The 16,119-nt window shown below is 36.5% G+C and overlaps 1 protein-coding gene across 1 annotated transcript; it reads left to right on the top strand.

Moving 5' to 3' along the window:
* The first annotated feature begins 98 nt into the window (after positions 1-98).
* gpr155b (G protein-coupled receptor 155b) lies at positions 99-15,720 on the top strand. Its single transcript, XM_039689611.2, has 17 exons — positions 99-250; positions 1,792-2,268; positions 2,352-2,530; positions 2,639-2,859; positions 4,699-4,867; positions 5,366-5,521; positions 6,537-6,620; positions 7,572-7,692; positions 7,840-7,924; positions 8,075-8,165; positions 8,253-8,448; positions 10,849-10,920; positions 11,021-11,124; positions 11,268-11,363; positions 11,449-11,513; positions 11,603-11,740; positions 13,495-15,720. The coding sequence occupies exons 2-17, from the start codon at positions 1,851-1,853 to the stop codon at positions 13,541-13,543; spliced, it is 2,244 nt and encodes a 747-aa protein (XP_039545545.1). The 5' UTR covers positions 99-250; positions 1,792-1,850; the 3' UTR covers positions 13,544-15,720.
* Positions 15,721-16,119: the final 399 nt, after the last annotated feature.

The raw sequence follows: 16,119 nt of genomic DNA, 5'->3' as shown, positions 1-16,119 counted from the left end.
ATTTCTCCACCAATCAGCGACATGACCAGACGAGTTTAAGGCGGGGTTTGAAAACGTAATAGGCTGACTCAAGTGTCAGTCATTGAGTGATTTGACATTGTAAGTAACGGAGTGCCGAACCTCTAGAGAAGAGATTCTTTCTGTGAGCAGAGTGAAAACCATGGTGAAAACATGGATGTTTCAGGCGTTTTGTTTTTCTTCAACATGATATGCAATCCATGCATTCACCATTTCGACACGTGAACACACGGTAGGTCATCGACAACCGTTAAATTTTGGTTGTTTTCCTCGCAAGGTAAGACTGAAACGTTTATAGTAGTATAGATCATGTCAACTGTAGATTTCGCTTTGTATTCAGTGGCCTTGTTTATCATACGAAATTTAAAACATATATATATATCTTTTAAAAAAATTCAATATTATACTATATATATATGAAGAGTTCAGATGCAAAAGCCTCTAAGTGCCATTTGAAATTTTCTTCTTTAATGATGATTTTTATCAAGCTTGTATATTTAAGTTCAGTGATTTCACATAAGTGGCAATGATTATTACCTATTAATTGTTATTTAAGTGAAATTACTGAACTTAAATATACAAGTTTGATAAAAATCATCATTAAAGAAGAAAATTTCAAATGGCATTTAGAGGCTTTTGCATCTGAACTCTTCATATATATATATATATATATATATATATATATATATATATATATATATATATATATATATATACTGTATATATATAGTTGGTCAGTGTCCAGATTTTTTTGCAGCTCATTTAAAAATAATAGTAATTATTAGTTATTACTTAGTCATAATAAAATATTTCTTAATTACTATAGAATTATAGGATTTTATAATTCATATAAAATTGTCAATTGTGTATATCATGTTAAGTTTACTTAAATTTGGTCATTTCCTTTTTTTAGTTACTGCAGTTTCAGCAATTTATTTATATAATATAATATTGCCCAATGCACTGCCCAGCCAAAAAAAAAAAAAAAAAAAAGCTCTTGGATTTAAATGGGCAAAAGCTTAAGAGTCTATGATGTGTTTAATATGTTTCTAGCATGTTATATGTTTGGCATTTGTTATAAATGTAAAATATTTATTCATGCACCCAACTAAACATTCTGAACCTGATGAATCTTGACATTGTCATCCTGGAATATGGCCTTGATGTGTGTGTCTTCGTGTTTGTTTAAGAAATGAAAAGCTACACACTCCATCAATTAGGGTTAGAAGAGCTGTTGCCAAACATATAACAATGCTAGAAAGATAATAATCAATGCAATAATGATCCAGTCATAGACTTTTAAGTATGAGCCTATTTAAATCCAAACAGCGACTTTTTTTGTTTGTTGATTGGGCATTGTATAATATAATAATTACTTAATGGCAGCTATAAATTCATAAACACACTTCTGCTGGTATAGAGCAGCAGCATATTCTAATTTTTGTGACGTAACATCCATTCAAACAAACAGACTGGGAAAATGGGGAGCAACAAACATATTATCAATAATTGAACAATCTGAAAATAAAAGTATAAAAAGGGTTTGTTATGGTCATTGCTTTATATAATCCAATAGTTGGAAGAAAAACATTGCCAGGCATCAATGCTACTTTAGCTTTCGCAAGTCACTATTCTGAGGAGGCTATAAATGAATCCAATATGTTTTTGCACACATGTGCGGAGTAAACCAGTTCTGTATTAGCAGCTGCACATTCTTTTGTTGAGAAAGTTTTTTGACATGTCTGTATTCTTTATGTATTTTTTTATTCCTAGCTTTCTGATCTGCACCCTAAGATCATCTCTCAGTGGTCACTGTCAACCTCATCATCATCATGGAGGGCCAATATATCACCATTCATGGCCTCAACATCACCCACAGCCCTATCGGAGCACCGGCCATGTCTATCAACAAACTATTCCCGGCTCTGCTGGAGTGCTTTGGCATCATTCTGTGCGGATACGTGGCGGGTCGCAGTGACATCATTAGCGTGGCACAGGTCAAAGGACTGGGCAGTTTCGTGTCGTGTTTCGCACTTCCTGCCCTGCTTTTCAAGAACATGGTGCAGCTTCAGTTTGAGCACGTCGTCTGGTCGTTTCTATGGAGCGTTTTGATCGCAAAAGTGTGCGTGTTCGTGCTAGTTTGTGTGCTGACGCTGTTGGTGGCAAATCCTGAGAGCAAATTCAGTAAAGCAGGGATGTTTGCTATCTTTGCCACTCAGAGCAACGACTTTGCACTGGGATATCCTATAGGTGAGGATCCTCTCACACACAAATACATCTAAAATACACTCGTGCAAAAACATATTAATCATAAGATCATATTCTCCTCACAGTGGATGCGCTGTACAGGAGTTCGCACCCAGAGTATGTGCAGTATATATATCTGGTGGCTCCTGTGTCTCTGATGCTGCTGAACCCTGTGGGCTTTGCTTTGTGTGAGATCCAGAGATGGAAACACTCCAATGACCGCAGCTACAGCAAACTGCATGTGATCTTTACAGTCATACTGCAGGTGTGTGTGTGTGTGTGTGTGTGTGTGTGTGTGTATATCTTAATCCTGAAGTTTCTGTTGATGTGTCAGCCTTTTTTCATGTTGGTCTCACCTCTTCTCTCGTTTTAGGTTTTGAAGAACCCAATAGTCTTCATGGTTATTGTTGGAATTCTCTCTCATTTCCTGTTTGGTGGGCGTGTCCCTGTTTTATTTGGAGAGTTTGTTGATGGACTGGCAGACTCTTTCGGAGGGGCGGCACTCTTTTATCTCGGCCTGAACATGGTGGGACAGATGGGTAAACTCACACGTACCACTGGGGTTTCCCTCATCCTGCTTATCACTGCCAAACTGTGAGTGAAAGCGAGTTGTATGCGGGTGTTGTGGCATAGTGGTTAAAGATCTGAGCTATTTAACCAAAAGGTTGTAGTTTTGAACTCCACACTTGGCCTGATTATACCAGTTATAGCAAATGTTACCATCAGACCAAGATGTCATTTCTATCATCAGCAGTGGTGTTGTTGAAAAATAAAAAATAAAAATAAAAAAAAAAATTTTTGGAAATGAACCATTATTTGAAATGAAGCTGAAATAATATATATATCAGATGAAAATCGTAAAAACTAGGGCTGTAATTCGATTAATCGCATCCAAAATAAAAGTTTGTATTTACATAATATATGTGTGTGTGCTGTGTATAATTATTTTTTATATATAAATACAAATGCATGCATGTATATATTTAAGAATAATTTGCACGTAAATACTGTATATATATATATATATATATATATATATAAATACATAATCTATATTATATATAAATATTTTAGATATGAATAACACTATATACATGCATGTGTGTGTATTTATATATACAAAATAATTATACACAGCACACACACATATATTATGTAAACGCAAACTTTTATTTTGGATGCGATTAATCGCAATTGATCTTTGCACAGCCCTATTAAAAACAAACAAAAAAAAAAGGTTTAAAAAATTTGAAATGTTGTCTTGGCAAGTAACTAAAATAAAATCAGTTGACGATGAAGTATTCAAATTACTAAAACTAAAGGAACAGTCAGGACAGGTCACTAAAGCTGAACTACTAAATTAAATGACAAACATTAATGAAAATTGTTAGTAAATATAAAAATTCAAATGCATCATATTAAGTTTTGGTTGTTTATGTTAAAACACGTTATGCAAATTAAAGGGATAGTTCACCCAAAAATGAAAATTCTGTCATCATTTCAAACCTGTGAGACTTTCATTCATCATCGGAAAACAAATGAAGATAATTTGAATGAAATCTGAGACATTTATGTCTCTCCATTGACAGCCTACGCAACTACCACTTTGACGCATGACATGAGGGTGAGTACGTTATGACAGAATTAAAATGTTTGGGTGAACTATACCTTTAATGTAAATTTTACATGTAGTTAAAGGTGTCATGAACTGGCTTTTTAAATGTTTTTATATTATTTTCTGAGGTCAACTTATGATGTTTACTTGTTTTTTACATTAAAAATCATCAAAATGAATAAGTAATAGGCTATTTTCTACCCTAGTTTTGAGCCTATCCCAAAAATGCTCGGTTTTTATGGGCGTCTCGCACTGGAAGTAAACGCCCACTGCTGTGAGTGGATAACAGTTTTGCACATTATGCGTTTCACTCGTCAGTGCATATTTATTGCCCGGTAGCTCGATCCGGTTTGTCATCTATGCATGTAATGTGCGAATCGGTGGGCGGGGCTAAACCGGCCGTGTTGAAGTAGGCGTTGATCTTCTTCTGCGGGGGTGGTGTTTTATCCATAGATATGTATATAAAGGCTAGGTGACAATATGGCCGCCGGTGATGACGATAGAAACTCCGCCGTAACACATCTAGCCTTTATATACATATCTATGGTTTTATCCTCTTTGACGTCATAGTTCCCCACTTTGAAAAACGAGTCATTTGTTGGGGCTGGTGTCAATAAAAGGTTTTATTGGACTCATAAAGACGTTTTCAGTTCTGAAACTTACAGGATAGTTTTATAATATGATGACCTCTTAGATGTCAAAAGGAAAATTTGATTTCTCAGTTCATCACCCCTTTAAAATACACAATTCTTAACCATTTTTGAGTGCTAATTCATGCAATTTAGGTAGATCTATGACTGTATATTTGTGTTTTCCAGGCTAGTTATGCCATTGATGTGTAAGGACATGATGGAGCTGTTAAATGCTGGTAATTCCAGCTCTGTGAATCACTCTAGCCTGTCTGATTATGCTTTCCTCTACGGAGTTTTCCCCACCGCTCCCAGTGTGGCCATCTATGCTGCCAAGTACAACATGGAGCTGGAGGTGGTAAGCTATGAATGAATTTCTGAAATGTCACCTAGACTCGTAGCCTGGTTAAAACCAGACCATCTCAGTTTGTAACTGAGTTATGGTCTGGCAAAGCTTCATAGTCAAATCATTTCCAAAGGGGCGTCACCAACGAACGTAGCTCAAATGCCCCAAAGGCGCAATTGGATAGACCTAAAACCAATCAGAGCGCTGAATGAGATAACGTATGCAGAGCAAAGTTCGTCTGTTTGAATAAACGAGCCGACAACCTTAACAAAATAAACTTTGCAATGAACTTTGCAATTTAGACACGCAAACTGCGTACCGGTATGGTGAGACCTTACTGTCTATGGGTTAGATGTACAGCTCGGGCAGATCCGGCTTGAAGTCGTTCATCCTCGGACGCCATGCACACAAACCTAATTTTGCCGGAAGTTGTCTGGGTTTTCCCAGGCTACTAGACTCAGTCACTGTTATTAAACATTAGTCAACACAGAAGTGTTTTGTGTGTGGTAGGTGACCTCTGGTATGGTCATTAGCACCTTCCTGTCAGCGCCCATCATGTATGTGTCGGCTTGGTTACTGACCATCCCATGGTTGGAGGCCTCGTCCCTGGTGGCCGAGCTGCAGGACGTGAGCTTTAACATCAGCATTGTCAGCCTAATAGCCCTGGTGAGTGTGTGTGTGTGTGTGTGTGTGTGTGTGTGTGTGTGTGTGTGTGTGTGGAGTTATGTGTTTAACAACACAGCATTTGCTTACAGTGGATTAGAAGTTAGAAAAGACTTATTCAGTTAAACTCTTCTTTTCTCTTCTACTCTTTTTTTATTCTATTTTAATGTTTTATGTTATTTATATTGTCTATTCTTTCTATTCAATTTGGTTCTGTTCAATTCTATTCAGGTCTGGTGATGTGTCTTCACTTCTTTTGTCTTTTCTATTCTATTCTATTCTATTCTATTCTATTCTATTAAAATTCTATCCTGTTCCCCCTATTTTAATCTATTCTGTTCTGTTATTTTATTGTCTATTCAATTATGTTCTGTTCAATTCTTTCTATGTCTGTTCACTCTGGTGTGTTCACTTCTATAGTCTATTCTATTCCATTTTAAGGTTCTCTTCTGTCCTCCTGACTCATCTGGTTCATGTTTGATTCTATTCTATTATTATATATTGTATATTCTGTCTTTCTGTATTCTGTATTTAAATTTGCTCTGTTCTGTTCAATTCTATTTGTGTTCTCTCTTCGTTTATTTTGGATTCTGTTTAGTTCTGTCTATTCTGTTCTATTTAGGTTCTTTTCTGTCTCTTCTGGTTCACTTCTGATTCAATTCAAGTCTGTTATTCTCTTGAATTATTTTATGTTCTATTCAGGTTCTCTTCTGGTTTACTTTACTTTTGATTCTATTATTTTTTTGTTCTGTTTTATTCAGGTTTTATTCTCTTCTCCTTCTCCTATTCTTTTCATCTGGTTAATTTCTGATTTGATATTATTCTGCACTGTTCTGTAAAACTTGGCTTTATATGCATGTGTAACCATAGAGAACATGCATAAGAATTTTAAGAGGATTAGAAATAATAGGTTTCTACATCAAACAGAGGTTTATATAAAAATCTTATCCCAGAAACAATGAGTTACAAAATCTGGATTACCAAAATGTTTTTGTGTGTGTGTGTGTGTGTGCTGCAGGTTTGGACCCTTGCTGTCATGCTTCTAAGTAAGAAGTTTAGGAGGCTGCCACATATGTTTGCCACAAATCTGTTTTTAGCACAGGTACACATTCTTGCAAAAGACACACATGTCCATAATTGTTTCACTCACTTGCTTTTTTCCCTCCCTGTTTCTTTCCCTCTCTCTTTAATTAGTCACACTTTTTCAAAAACGTATACCCTTAAGAATTCAGTGCATCAAACTTGTTCCACACAATGCTACAGACATGAATGATGTCTCAAATCATGTGGTTTATTGAGAAGAGTGCTATTACTAAAAGTATATTAAAGGGTAACTAAACCCCTGGTCAGAGCCTGACTCCACCCACTGGCAATATTTGAAAAATGCTGAAAAAGTGGGCGAGAGATAGAGGGGACGAAATAGATGCTAAAACACTCTATCCTGATCGTTTTCAACATCCACAATTCCAACTCCTGACTCGCTACAGTGGTTTTGCAGAAAAAAGCTGGTTTTTATACTGCCACTCGTACCAAGAACATGGTGAGCTGAAACCTGCGTACGTCACGAAGTCTGGAACATCCAATAGGAAAATTCAACTGCAGTAGCCACCGTTCAACCTGAAGAGGGCAGCACTAAGACGTTTTTACACCATATATTGTTGAAATAAAACACTTTATACACAAATGTCAAAAAAGTTACTCGAATCAATGACTGGTATTAATAAAGATCCATTCTTACAGATCATTAACGAAAAAAAGTTGGTTTACGGTTTAGTTACTCTTTAAACATTTTAAACAAACGTTTCCATAGACTTACATTGAATGTGGGACCCAAGTCATATCCCTTGTGGTGGTGGGATCTTTTGACTTGGCAATATCCTAGCAACAACCTACCCTAACAACGGCAAATGACACAATAAAACGCGCTCAGAACACATTAGCAGCTGCAAAGCAATGCCCTGACAACCAGCAAGTTGTATTTCTTCAGAAAGTGTAAAACTATATTTTCTTGATTTATTTCAAGCATGCTATGTTCATTTTGTCTCTTATGCAGCTCCTAGTGTGTGTGTCGATGATCTTGTGGAAGTTTGTGCTGAAGCAGGGGAACGTGTTTGGCCAAATTCTCACCTTTACACTACTTTATGGGTCTCTTTACAGTACCTACATGTGGACAGGTAACAAATCATCAAACACTTACTCACAGTAAACAATACTTGATGGAGAAGGATTATTTTCATAGTGTGATTTTAGGTTGTGAGACATCTCCTTTGTGTTGTGCAGTTGTAGCGGTGTTTAGCAGTTGTGTAGATATTGTGTTATAGGTCTTTTGGCGTTCGCTCTTACTTTATTGGGCAGAAATGAAAACTTGAAAGTGAAACCTATAGTTTTCATCATCTTTGGATGGGGGTGAGTATATATGCATGTGTGTTTATTATTCCAAAAAAAAAAAAAAATGTAAAAAAAAATTACATTTTAAAACTTTTAGCAAATTATACAGCAGAATTCCATATTTAATGGAGATATAACACCTTTTGCTTTTTAATTTTGGTACCTTAGAATTCCTTTTCTAATTGTGGGCACGCTGCTCATGATAGGACAAAGAATGAATGACAACGTAGACTCCGCCTTCTTTTACGGCAAGGGGCAGGTAGGTTGGGATTTTTGTCCGGAACAATTTGTCTCTGCACCCTCCAACACACACACACACACACACAAACTGTCCCTTTCTCTTCAGATTGTGTGTACTCTGGTAGTTCTGGGCTACAGCATTGTTCTGGCTGGTCTGTCTTTGTTGAGTTTGAGCCGAGGGGCCCAGGAGGATCAGAACTATCATGCCTTAGATCAAAACTCAATGACAGGCACAACAGAAGATGTGAGACACCCCCAGCCAGAGAACCAGAACTCATCTGAGCTAGATCAAACCAACACAGGTAGATTTTTGTTATATATAATGTACATATATTCTACAATAAGGAAAACAGCTAATTTAAAGGGATAGTTCACAAAAAAAAAAAAAAAAAAAAATTCTGTCATCACTCACTCTCATGTTTCGTTCATCTACGGAACACCAATGATGATATTTTTAATTATTTCTGAGAGATTTCTGTCTCTCACCCAAAACTCAGATGCTTGGTAAAGGTATGGTAAAGCGATTGTGTCTTCGATTAACCCGCTCTATTCATTTGGATTTCTGTTACAATCTCTTTATGAATGTTTTGAAGCATAAGATGTTTAGGTGAATAGACTTAATTTAAGGACATGAGGGTGAGTAATTGATGACAGAATTTTCATTTTGGGGGTGAGCTAACCCTTTAAAGGTGCAACCATACATGCTTAATTGCCTGATGGGCTGAATAAGCCCTTCTCTGATCACTGATTGCCTCTATAATCCTGTACAGTAAAATAAATAAGAGGGATTTGGGACGGAATTTGAGACTGGGCGTGACGTCATGCACGTTTACGCTCACCTGGCGATGTCTGACAGGTTTGTGTATTCGCCGCCATTCTCCGTATCAGCGAAGACAACTCGAGCGACAAAACGTTAGTCAACTTTCCACAAAAGTAGAAGATGGATTCAAAGAGACCGGCTTGTAGTTCATTCCAAACCCCAACGCAAACTTCACGTAAGACAAAGAAAACAAAACTTTTGTCTAGTGCCAGGCGTCGGAATAAGACGAGAGTCAACATCGGGAAGGCTTTCAACAAATGTAGAGATCTCCAGTCTGCTCTAGGGCTCAAATGGGATGCTATACAAATTAATAACTTATAGAGGCTATGCGCGTGAGGTCACCGTCGGCCGGAGTGCTTGCAGTTACTCACATTGAGTGGCAAAAAGACTGAGCGGCTGAATTATAAAGAGGGAAAGAGCTTTGCGATTGACTGTACAACTAGATTTGACAAAAAATCTGAGGTTTATTTTTACAGACTGCTATAGAAAGAGGAACAAATGGATCGCTGCAATTCACAGAAACAACTGGACTCAGTTATCATTTTGTATCAATATGCTGAATTTAGGCGTAAAACCATACCCATATATTTTGTATTGTTATATATATTAACAACTCATCAATTAAATATTTATCATTGCATATTCTGCATTATTGGATGTTTTTAATAAACACTGACCAAAAAAAAAAACAACTAAATTTTAGGGCTGGACGATATGATATATATGTAGGCTATATATAACACTGATATAAGTGATCACCCGGATTTAGACCTACTTATATTGTATTTATATAAAGCTGTTTAGATGTTTAGGTCTATATTGGTTTTTTTTCCCCCAGTGTCGAAATCAGGCAAACATAAATGTCACGCAACACGATTCCTGGCTGCACGTCAATATCCATGGATCACTGGATCATTAGTAAGTTGTAAGGAACACTATATTGAGTCCAACATTTAGTTTAAGTTGATAAAATTGTTCGTTTTAGTGACATTTTCGCAGTTTCCCCTATTAAATCCAGTCACGCAGCAGATCTTTTGCCACTCAGTCAGACTGAGGGGGGTTGTTCCGGCGGGAAAGTGACGTCAATGCATTCCCTCTATATTGTTCATGAACGTGTTTCCATAATAATACAATCATAAGTGGATACAGTAAGCACATAAAACAGTTCAACATGGAGATAGATGGTAACAAAAACCAAAGTTTTCTACGGTACTTCCCCTGTTTTCCCCTTACACGTTATTGTGTAATTTACTCAAATGCCTTTCCTTTCATATATTTAAAATGACTTGCAGATTTATAACTTTTTTACCTCTGAAAACATTATGACTGTAATAAAAGATTTGTGCGTCTGTCTGATGCTCCTTTGGTTATGAACAGCTCGTGCAAGTGTCCATGAGCGTGCACACCTCTGTTGCAGTTTTGCTTGTCGCCAGAGGGGGCATAGTTCTGCAAAAACTCAGAGACTTGCGCAATCACCTTTAAAGAAATAATAATAATAATAATTCACCCAAAAATAAAAACTCTCATAATTTTGTCCACTTTTGTCATTCCAAACCTGTTTGACATTCTTGTGCAGATCACAAAATTTAATTTTAAGAAATGTAATAAATTTTGCAATGGAATAAAAGGGGTTCAAAACAACATTTGTTGTTGTTTACATTTTCCAAAATTGCTTCTTTTGTGTTCCCATATAGAATGAAACACATACAAGTTTGGAACAACATAAGTATTATGACAATTTTAATTTTTGAGTCAACTATCCCTTTAACAACATCCCTTATTTGGTATGGTGACTGTAGTTGTTTTTAAAAAAAAAAAGTGATTTTCAAGTGCTGCACATTTGTAGAATGTACATGTAATGTAACTTCCTATTTGTTGATAGATGTCTACTGCAGTGAACCCATGCCAGATATGATAGTCGGACATCTTACTGACTCGCCAGTGCCTTCAGCAGGTTGAAATATTTTTTTACTTCATACTTATATCAAGTCATTAAATACAGTTTGATAGCCAAGTTTCATTAGGGAGTATAAGAGAGCGTGTTTCTGTTCTAGGGATTTTCCTGACCGAGGCGTCAAGCTCCAGGCATATGCAGGAGGAGAGACAGATAGCTCGACATGTGCTCCTCTGCCTGCTTCTCGTCGTCAGCATGTTGGCTGTATGTCCACCACACTCATAAACACAAGCATATACACATGGATAATGAAGCAAGCCTCATGAAGCATTGTAAATTATACTCAGAGCACCCAACGTCAAATTATCTCTTTTTTACATTTGGGTCTGTTTTTTTTTTTCTTCCAGAACCTGTCCAGCTGCCTGTGGTGGTTGTTCAACGCAGATCCAGGGCGGCTTTACCTCGAGCTGCAGTTCTTCTGTGCTGTAGCCAATTATGGACAGGTGAGCACAGTAACACAACGCTCACTGCAAACTTCGAACATATATAAGATACATGTTGCTTTAAAAATGTCAAATTCTCCTTCAGGGTTTTGTTTCCTTTGGAATTTTTGGGTTGGACGAGCACCTGATTATTCTTCCATTCAAAAAGAGGTGAATCAGCCATGTTTGTGTCATTCATTTATTATTTATTTATTATTTATTTTGGATGTGGTTTCAGCTGCTTCTTTGTGTGTTTGTAGGCTGGCTACTCTGTGTGGTTTCGGTCAGGATGAAAGTCACGAGTCTGCTGCTGTTCCTGAGGAAATACGACTGACCTGTACACAGTTTGTGAGATACCACAAAGATCAGTGCGTTCAGGATATTGTTCACCAAAGAGGGTGAGTGTGTATGTTCACATATTTTATATGTGGTTAGAAGTGAAATAATTTATAATTTCAGAGAGTATCAGTAAAAATCTAGTTCTAAAAATCGTTCTAAATGTAAAAGAATAGCAGAGTCCACACCACAACTATACCGATAATGGCACAGAAACAATATTGTTGAAGTATATTTTACAGTTGATGAACGATAAAAACAGCCAATCAGAATCCAGATTGAGCATTTAGAGCAGCAGGCGACAAAACTGCAGTGCACGCTTAAAATAAACACAACGTTAACATCTGCTGGTGTGGACGCTAATGTAGTTATCTTTAAAGTTATTGTTCTTTGTGTGAACGGGCCTTTATTCTTTAAAGGGATAGTTTACTTTGAAATTAATTTTTGATATGTTTTAGCTTGCCTCAAGGGCATCCAAGATGTAGGTGTCTTTGTTTCCGCAGTGTTTTCAATTTTGATATTTTTCAGTCAAGCCGTTGTTGTCTGTCAGTCATATAATGGAGGTTTAGGGGGTCCACCCTGAATTCACCTCAAAAGAGCATGCACAGAGAAGTCCAAATTAAACATGATTTAATGACTCGTAAATGTAAGTACACCTTGATGGCCTAAGACACGAAACGAGCGGTTTGTGTAAGAAAACGAACAGTATTTTATCGTCTTTCATTGCAATTTCCTGTATATCTAAATATGTTTAGATCTTCACAGTGAAGGGTAACACTTCTGAAATCTCTGTGTAAACAATGAGTGACGTACATGCGCGAGAGATCTCTTCCGGGGCTTTCCAGCGTGCTTGCGCAGATAGAAGTTCCCATGCCTTCAGATCACTTGGACATGGCTGTGGTTACAAGAGGTAAAAACGATATAAATACTGTTTAATTTCTCACACAAACCGCTCGTTTCGTGTCTTAGGCCATCAATGTGTACTTACATTTACGAGTCATTAAATCATGTTTAATTTGGACTTCTCTGTGCATGCTCTTTGAGGTGGACCCCATATACTTCCATTATATGACTGACAGACAAGAACAGTTTGACCTAAAAATATCAAAATTGAAAATACTGTGGAAACAAAGACACCTACATCTTGGATGCCCTTGAGGTAAGCTAAAACACATAAAAAAATTAAGTTCAAAGTGAACTATCCCTTTAAATCAGCACTGTTTCTGAACTCTTTGAAACACCTAAATTGTCATTTTCTACCGGGAATGCATCACAACCTTCCTGATTTAAATAATTCCCGCTAAAAGGCTAGGCCTCGTTGAGTGGCGTTAGTTAGTAGTGTGTTAAAAATTGCAATTATAGTAAAGGGCGTGGCATTTCTGAAACATGCTTCAAGTGGTTGAACACAGTGGTCCAGCCAACCAATCAGAGTACATTGCACTTTTTGGAAGGAGGGCCTTCATAGAAACAGGAACTAAACAGAGGCTGCTTCCTAAATTGCATACTTTCCTAGTTGGCGAAAAATTCGTAAGTGTGTTTATTCAAAAATGTGCCTACATTTCAAGAGAGTATGAAATTTTGGACACAGCCAGAGTGTTACTGACAGACTGGGAAGAGAGGTGTTGCAACAATGTAAAATGTGAAAAATAATGTATTTTTGAATATTCAAGCGTGAAAACCTATTTTATTCTGTTACACCCCAAAAACAATAGGTCCCCTCCAAATTCTGAAAAATAATTCACTTTAAACCTTCCTTTTGACCTATTCCTGTTCTTTTTTCATCTCTTAACTGTTTATTTTCTCACTTTCTTCTTAGTGGATCTTCTGAATCTCTCACTGGACCTGTGGGTGAATCCTTCCTTTGATTGACAGGTGTATGGGCTGTGGGATCATTGGCTCTTGTATGTGGTGTGGCCAAAGACAGAAAGGTGTGTCCTTGCTTTCAGGACACGGCTTCAGATAAACGTTGACTTACTTCATGTGACATGTCTGTATTGCTTCCAGCTCCCTGTGAGATTGCTTCATAGGGGTGATATGCTCAGTGAATCTTCACCTTGTGGTGTCACACAAGCAGAAGCAAGAGCTAAATAGACTGATTTATGTATCAGTATGTGTTGTACATCTTGAATAACTATGCATGGCATGCAAAAAGCACAGAACTCTTTATCTCAAATATGCACAATCAACAGCCTTTGAACTTCACACACACTTGCTCTGTTCCAAAGCCTAATGAGCTGCCTGTGTAGGCAGCATTTTAAGGCATCAAGTGAGCAACATGGTTATGCTAACATGTTTTTTAGTGAAAAAGCAATCCCAGATTGCACCATTTGACCTTTAGTGAAAAATAAGTTGATGAGAAAAAATAAAAATAGATTTTTAGGGGTTAATTTTTCACATGAGTAAAAGATTGTTTACCAAATGTCATGCATACCACATGGTAGAACTCGTCATTCTGAGCAATTTGCTTCCAGGACCGCCGCTGTCAATCGAATCGTTTGTTAAATATCGGAGATTATTTAAAAAAAAAACTTTCATGAACTATTCCTAGGTAATTGTGGACAAATGTGGGCACAGAGGACTCAGGTGTGATCCTAATTTTTATTTGTTATAAATGTTTTGGGGGTATTTTTGAATTTATTTACTTCAAAAGTAACTTCATTTTGTTTATATTAAAAGTTATTAAAAACTTTTAATAACTTTTAAAAACTTTTGTTTATATTATTATATTAAAAGTACATATATTTACCTTATTTTTATGTTTTATTTTTTTAACTACATTAAAATGTCATTCCAATAAGTTCTTTCTTATACTGTCTATGGTTCTTAGAGCTAAAACCTAAAGATGAAGTGACTTTGCTGTCACCTGGTGTCTTATTTTGGCTTATTTTAGAATGCTCTAAATTACAGTTTTTCCCATTTTTGACCCAAATACAAGATTAAGGAGTTTTTTTCCCACCCACTTAACATTGTAGAATTGAGTCAAAAAAAAAATTTGTGTCTTCAGTAGGCAAATTTAGGAAAAGTAGCCAAGTCTTGTACCGCTCAGATCAAGGGAAATATTTTTTAAAAATAATTCCAAACTATTTTGCCCACATTTGTCCAAAATACGGTTTTAGGGTTAAAAAGTTGTAAAATGCTGCATTTCTATGTAAAATCCCATGAAATGGCTGAAAATGATTTGCATAGAACTCCACAGAATTGTCACATGGGTCACATGATTTTAAAGAAGCATGGAAACTTTTATGGACATTTCTGCCCGCAGCTATATTTTTCTCCTGTATTTGTGAGTGATATATGTATTTATGGGTATTATTTTTATTAGATCCTATGCAGAAGTTAAACACAGTTCAAATCTATTGCAAGTTGAGTCTCATTTGCAGAAACCTTTTTGGATGATGCACAGAGTTACTGCATCTCTTATATGGGTTTCAAGATGTCAAGAATGCTGCCAGAAGGTTTTGGAACAGAGCAAATTTGTATAACTCTGAATCTGCACTAATTATTATAGTTACATTAATTATAATGAAATGGTAACTGAAACACTGAAATATGAAATATGCTGTCAACACAAGTGCTGCTGCGAAAACACTTCTGACTGGGATTTTAATTGTGTGCTTTGTGTTAATAGATCCTTGTCTCAATGACAAGACTATATGGCCTTGTAGCAAAGCAATACAAGCCATGTTTACGAACACAGTTACGTTTTGAGAGCTAGCTAAGGAGAAATTCAGGACAATCTCTGGAATGTACAACGGGGTCACTTCATTTTCAATCAACAGAACTATTAAGGACCTTCATGTTTACTGAAGCGTGCAATCTCCCTAATTGTATATTTTATGTATGTAAATTTGTTTAGCTGGTGTGAATCTATACAAGTGATGGCATTTATGTTTCTGTGACACAGTATGTCATAATTTATATCTAGATATGTGAAATGACATTAGAAAGCAGGACATTATTTTAATGTTGAAGTCATAAATTGTTTCATTTCTGTAATATTGTTCATACATTAAAGTCAAAAACAATATCTGTACCTTTAAAATGGCAGCTGCATAGCAAGATTCATATGTTTAAAGGGCAAAGCTTCAGCCTAAAAAAAAACTACTTTGATATTCAAGACAAAAAGTCCCCACTAAGATGGGAATATTCAAAATCCTTGAAGTTTTTGAAAATTTAAAAATGCAGAAAGTTTTCTGTGATGGGTTGTTTTAGGGTTAGGGGATAGAATATAGAGTTTGTGCAGTATAAAAATCATTAAGACTATGCAAAGTCCATGTAAAACATGAAAACCCGGTGTGTGTGGTGGGGGTGGGGTGGGGTGATTGCCTGTGTGTGTCTGTGTGTGTTTGCGTGTGTGTGTGTGGGTGGGTGGTCCTGGTAAACCCTACAATATGAGGACCAAATGTCTCCACAGAGATAGTAATATCAGTAATTTTTACCT

The sequence above is a fragment of the Pimephales promelas genome, chromosome 8 (assembly GCF_988280905.1).
Source record: "Pimephales promelas chromosome 8, fPimPro1.hap1.1, whole genome shotgun sequence".
Classification (NCBI taxonomy): domain Eukaryota; kingdom Metazoa; phylum Chordata; class Actinopteri; order Cypriniformes; family Leuciscidae; genus Pimephales; species Pimephales promelas.
Note: the sequence above shows the minus strand (reverse complement) of the source record. Positions and strands in the feature narration are given on the sequence as shown.

Excerpts from the sequence above, each read along its gene's own strand:
- gpr155b (XM_039689611.2), top strand. The coding sequence starts at position 1,851 with ATGGAGGGCCAATATATCACCATTCATGGCCTCAACATCACCCACAGC. Across the intron at positions 4,868-5,365 it reads ACAACATGGAGCTGGAGGTG|GTGACCTCTGGTATGGTCAT; the intron begins GTAAGCTATGAA and ends TGTGTGTGGTAG. Across the intron at positions 5,522-6,536 it reads TTGTCAGCCTAATAGCCCTG|GTTTGGACCCTTGCTGTCAT; the intron begins GTGAGTGTGTGT and ends TGTGTGCTGCAG.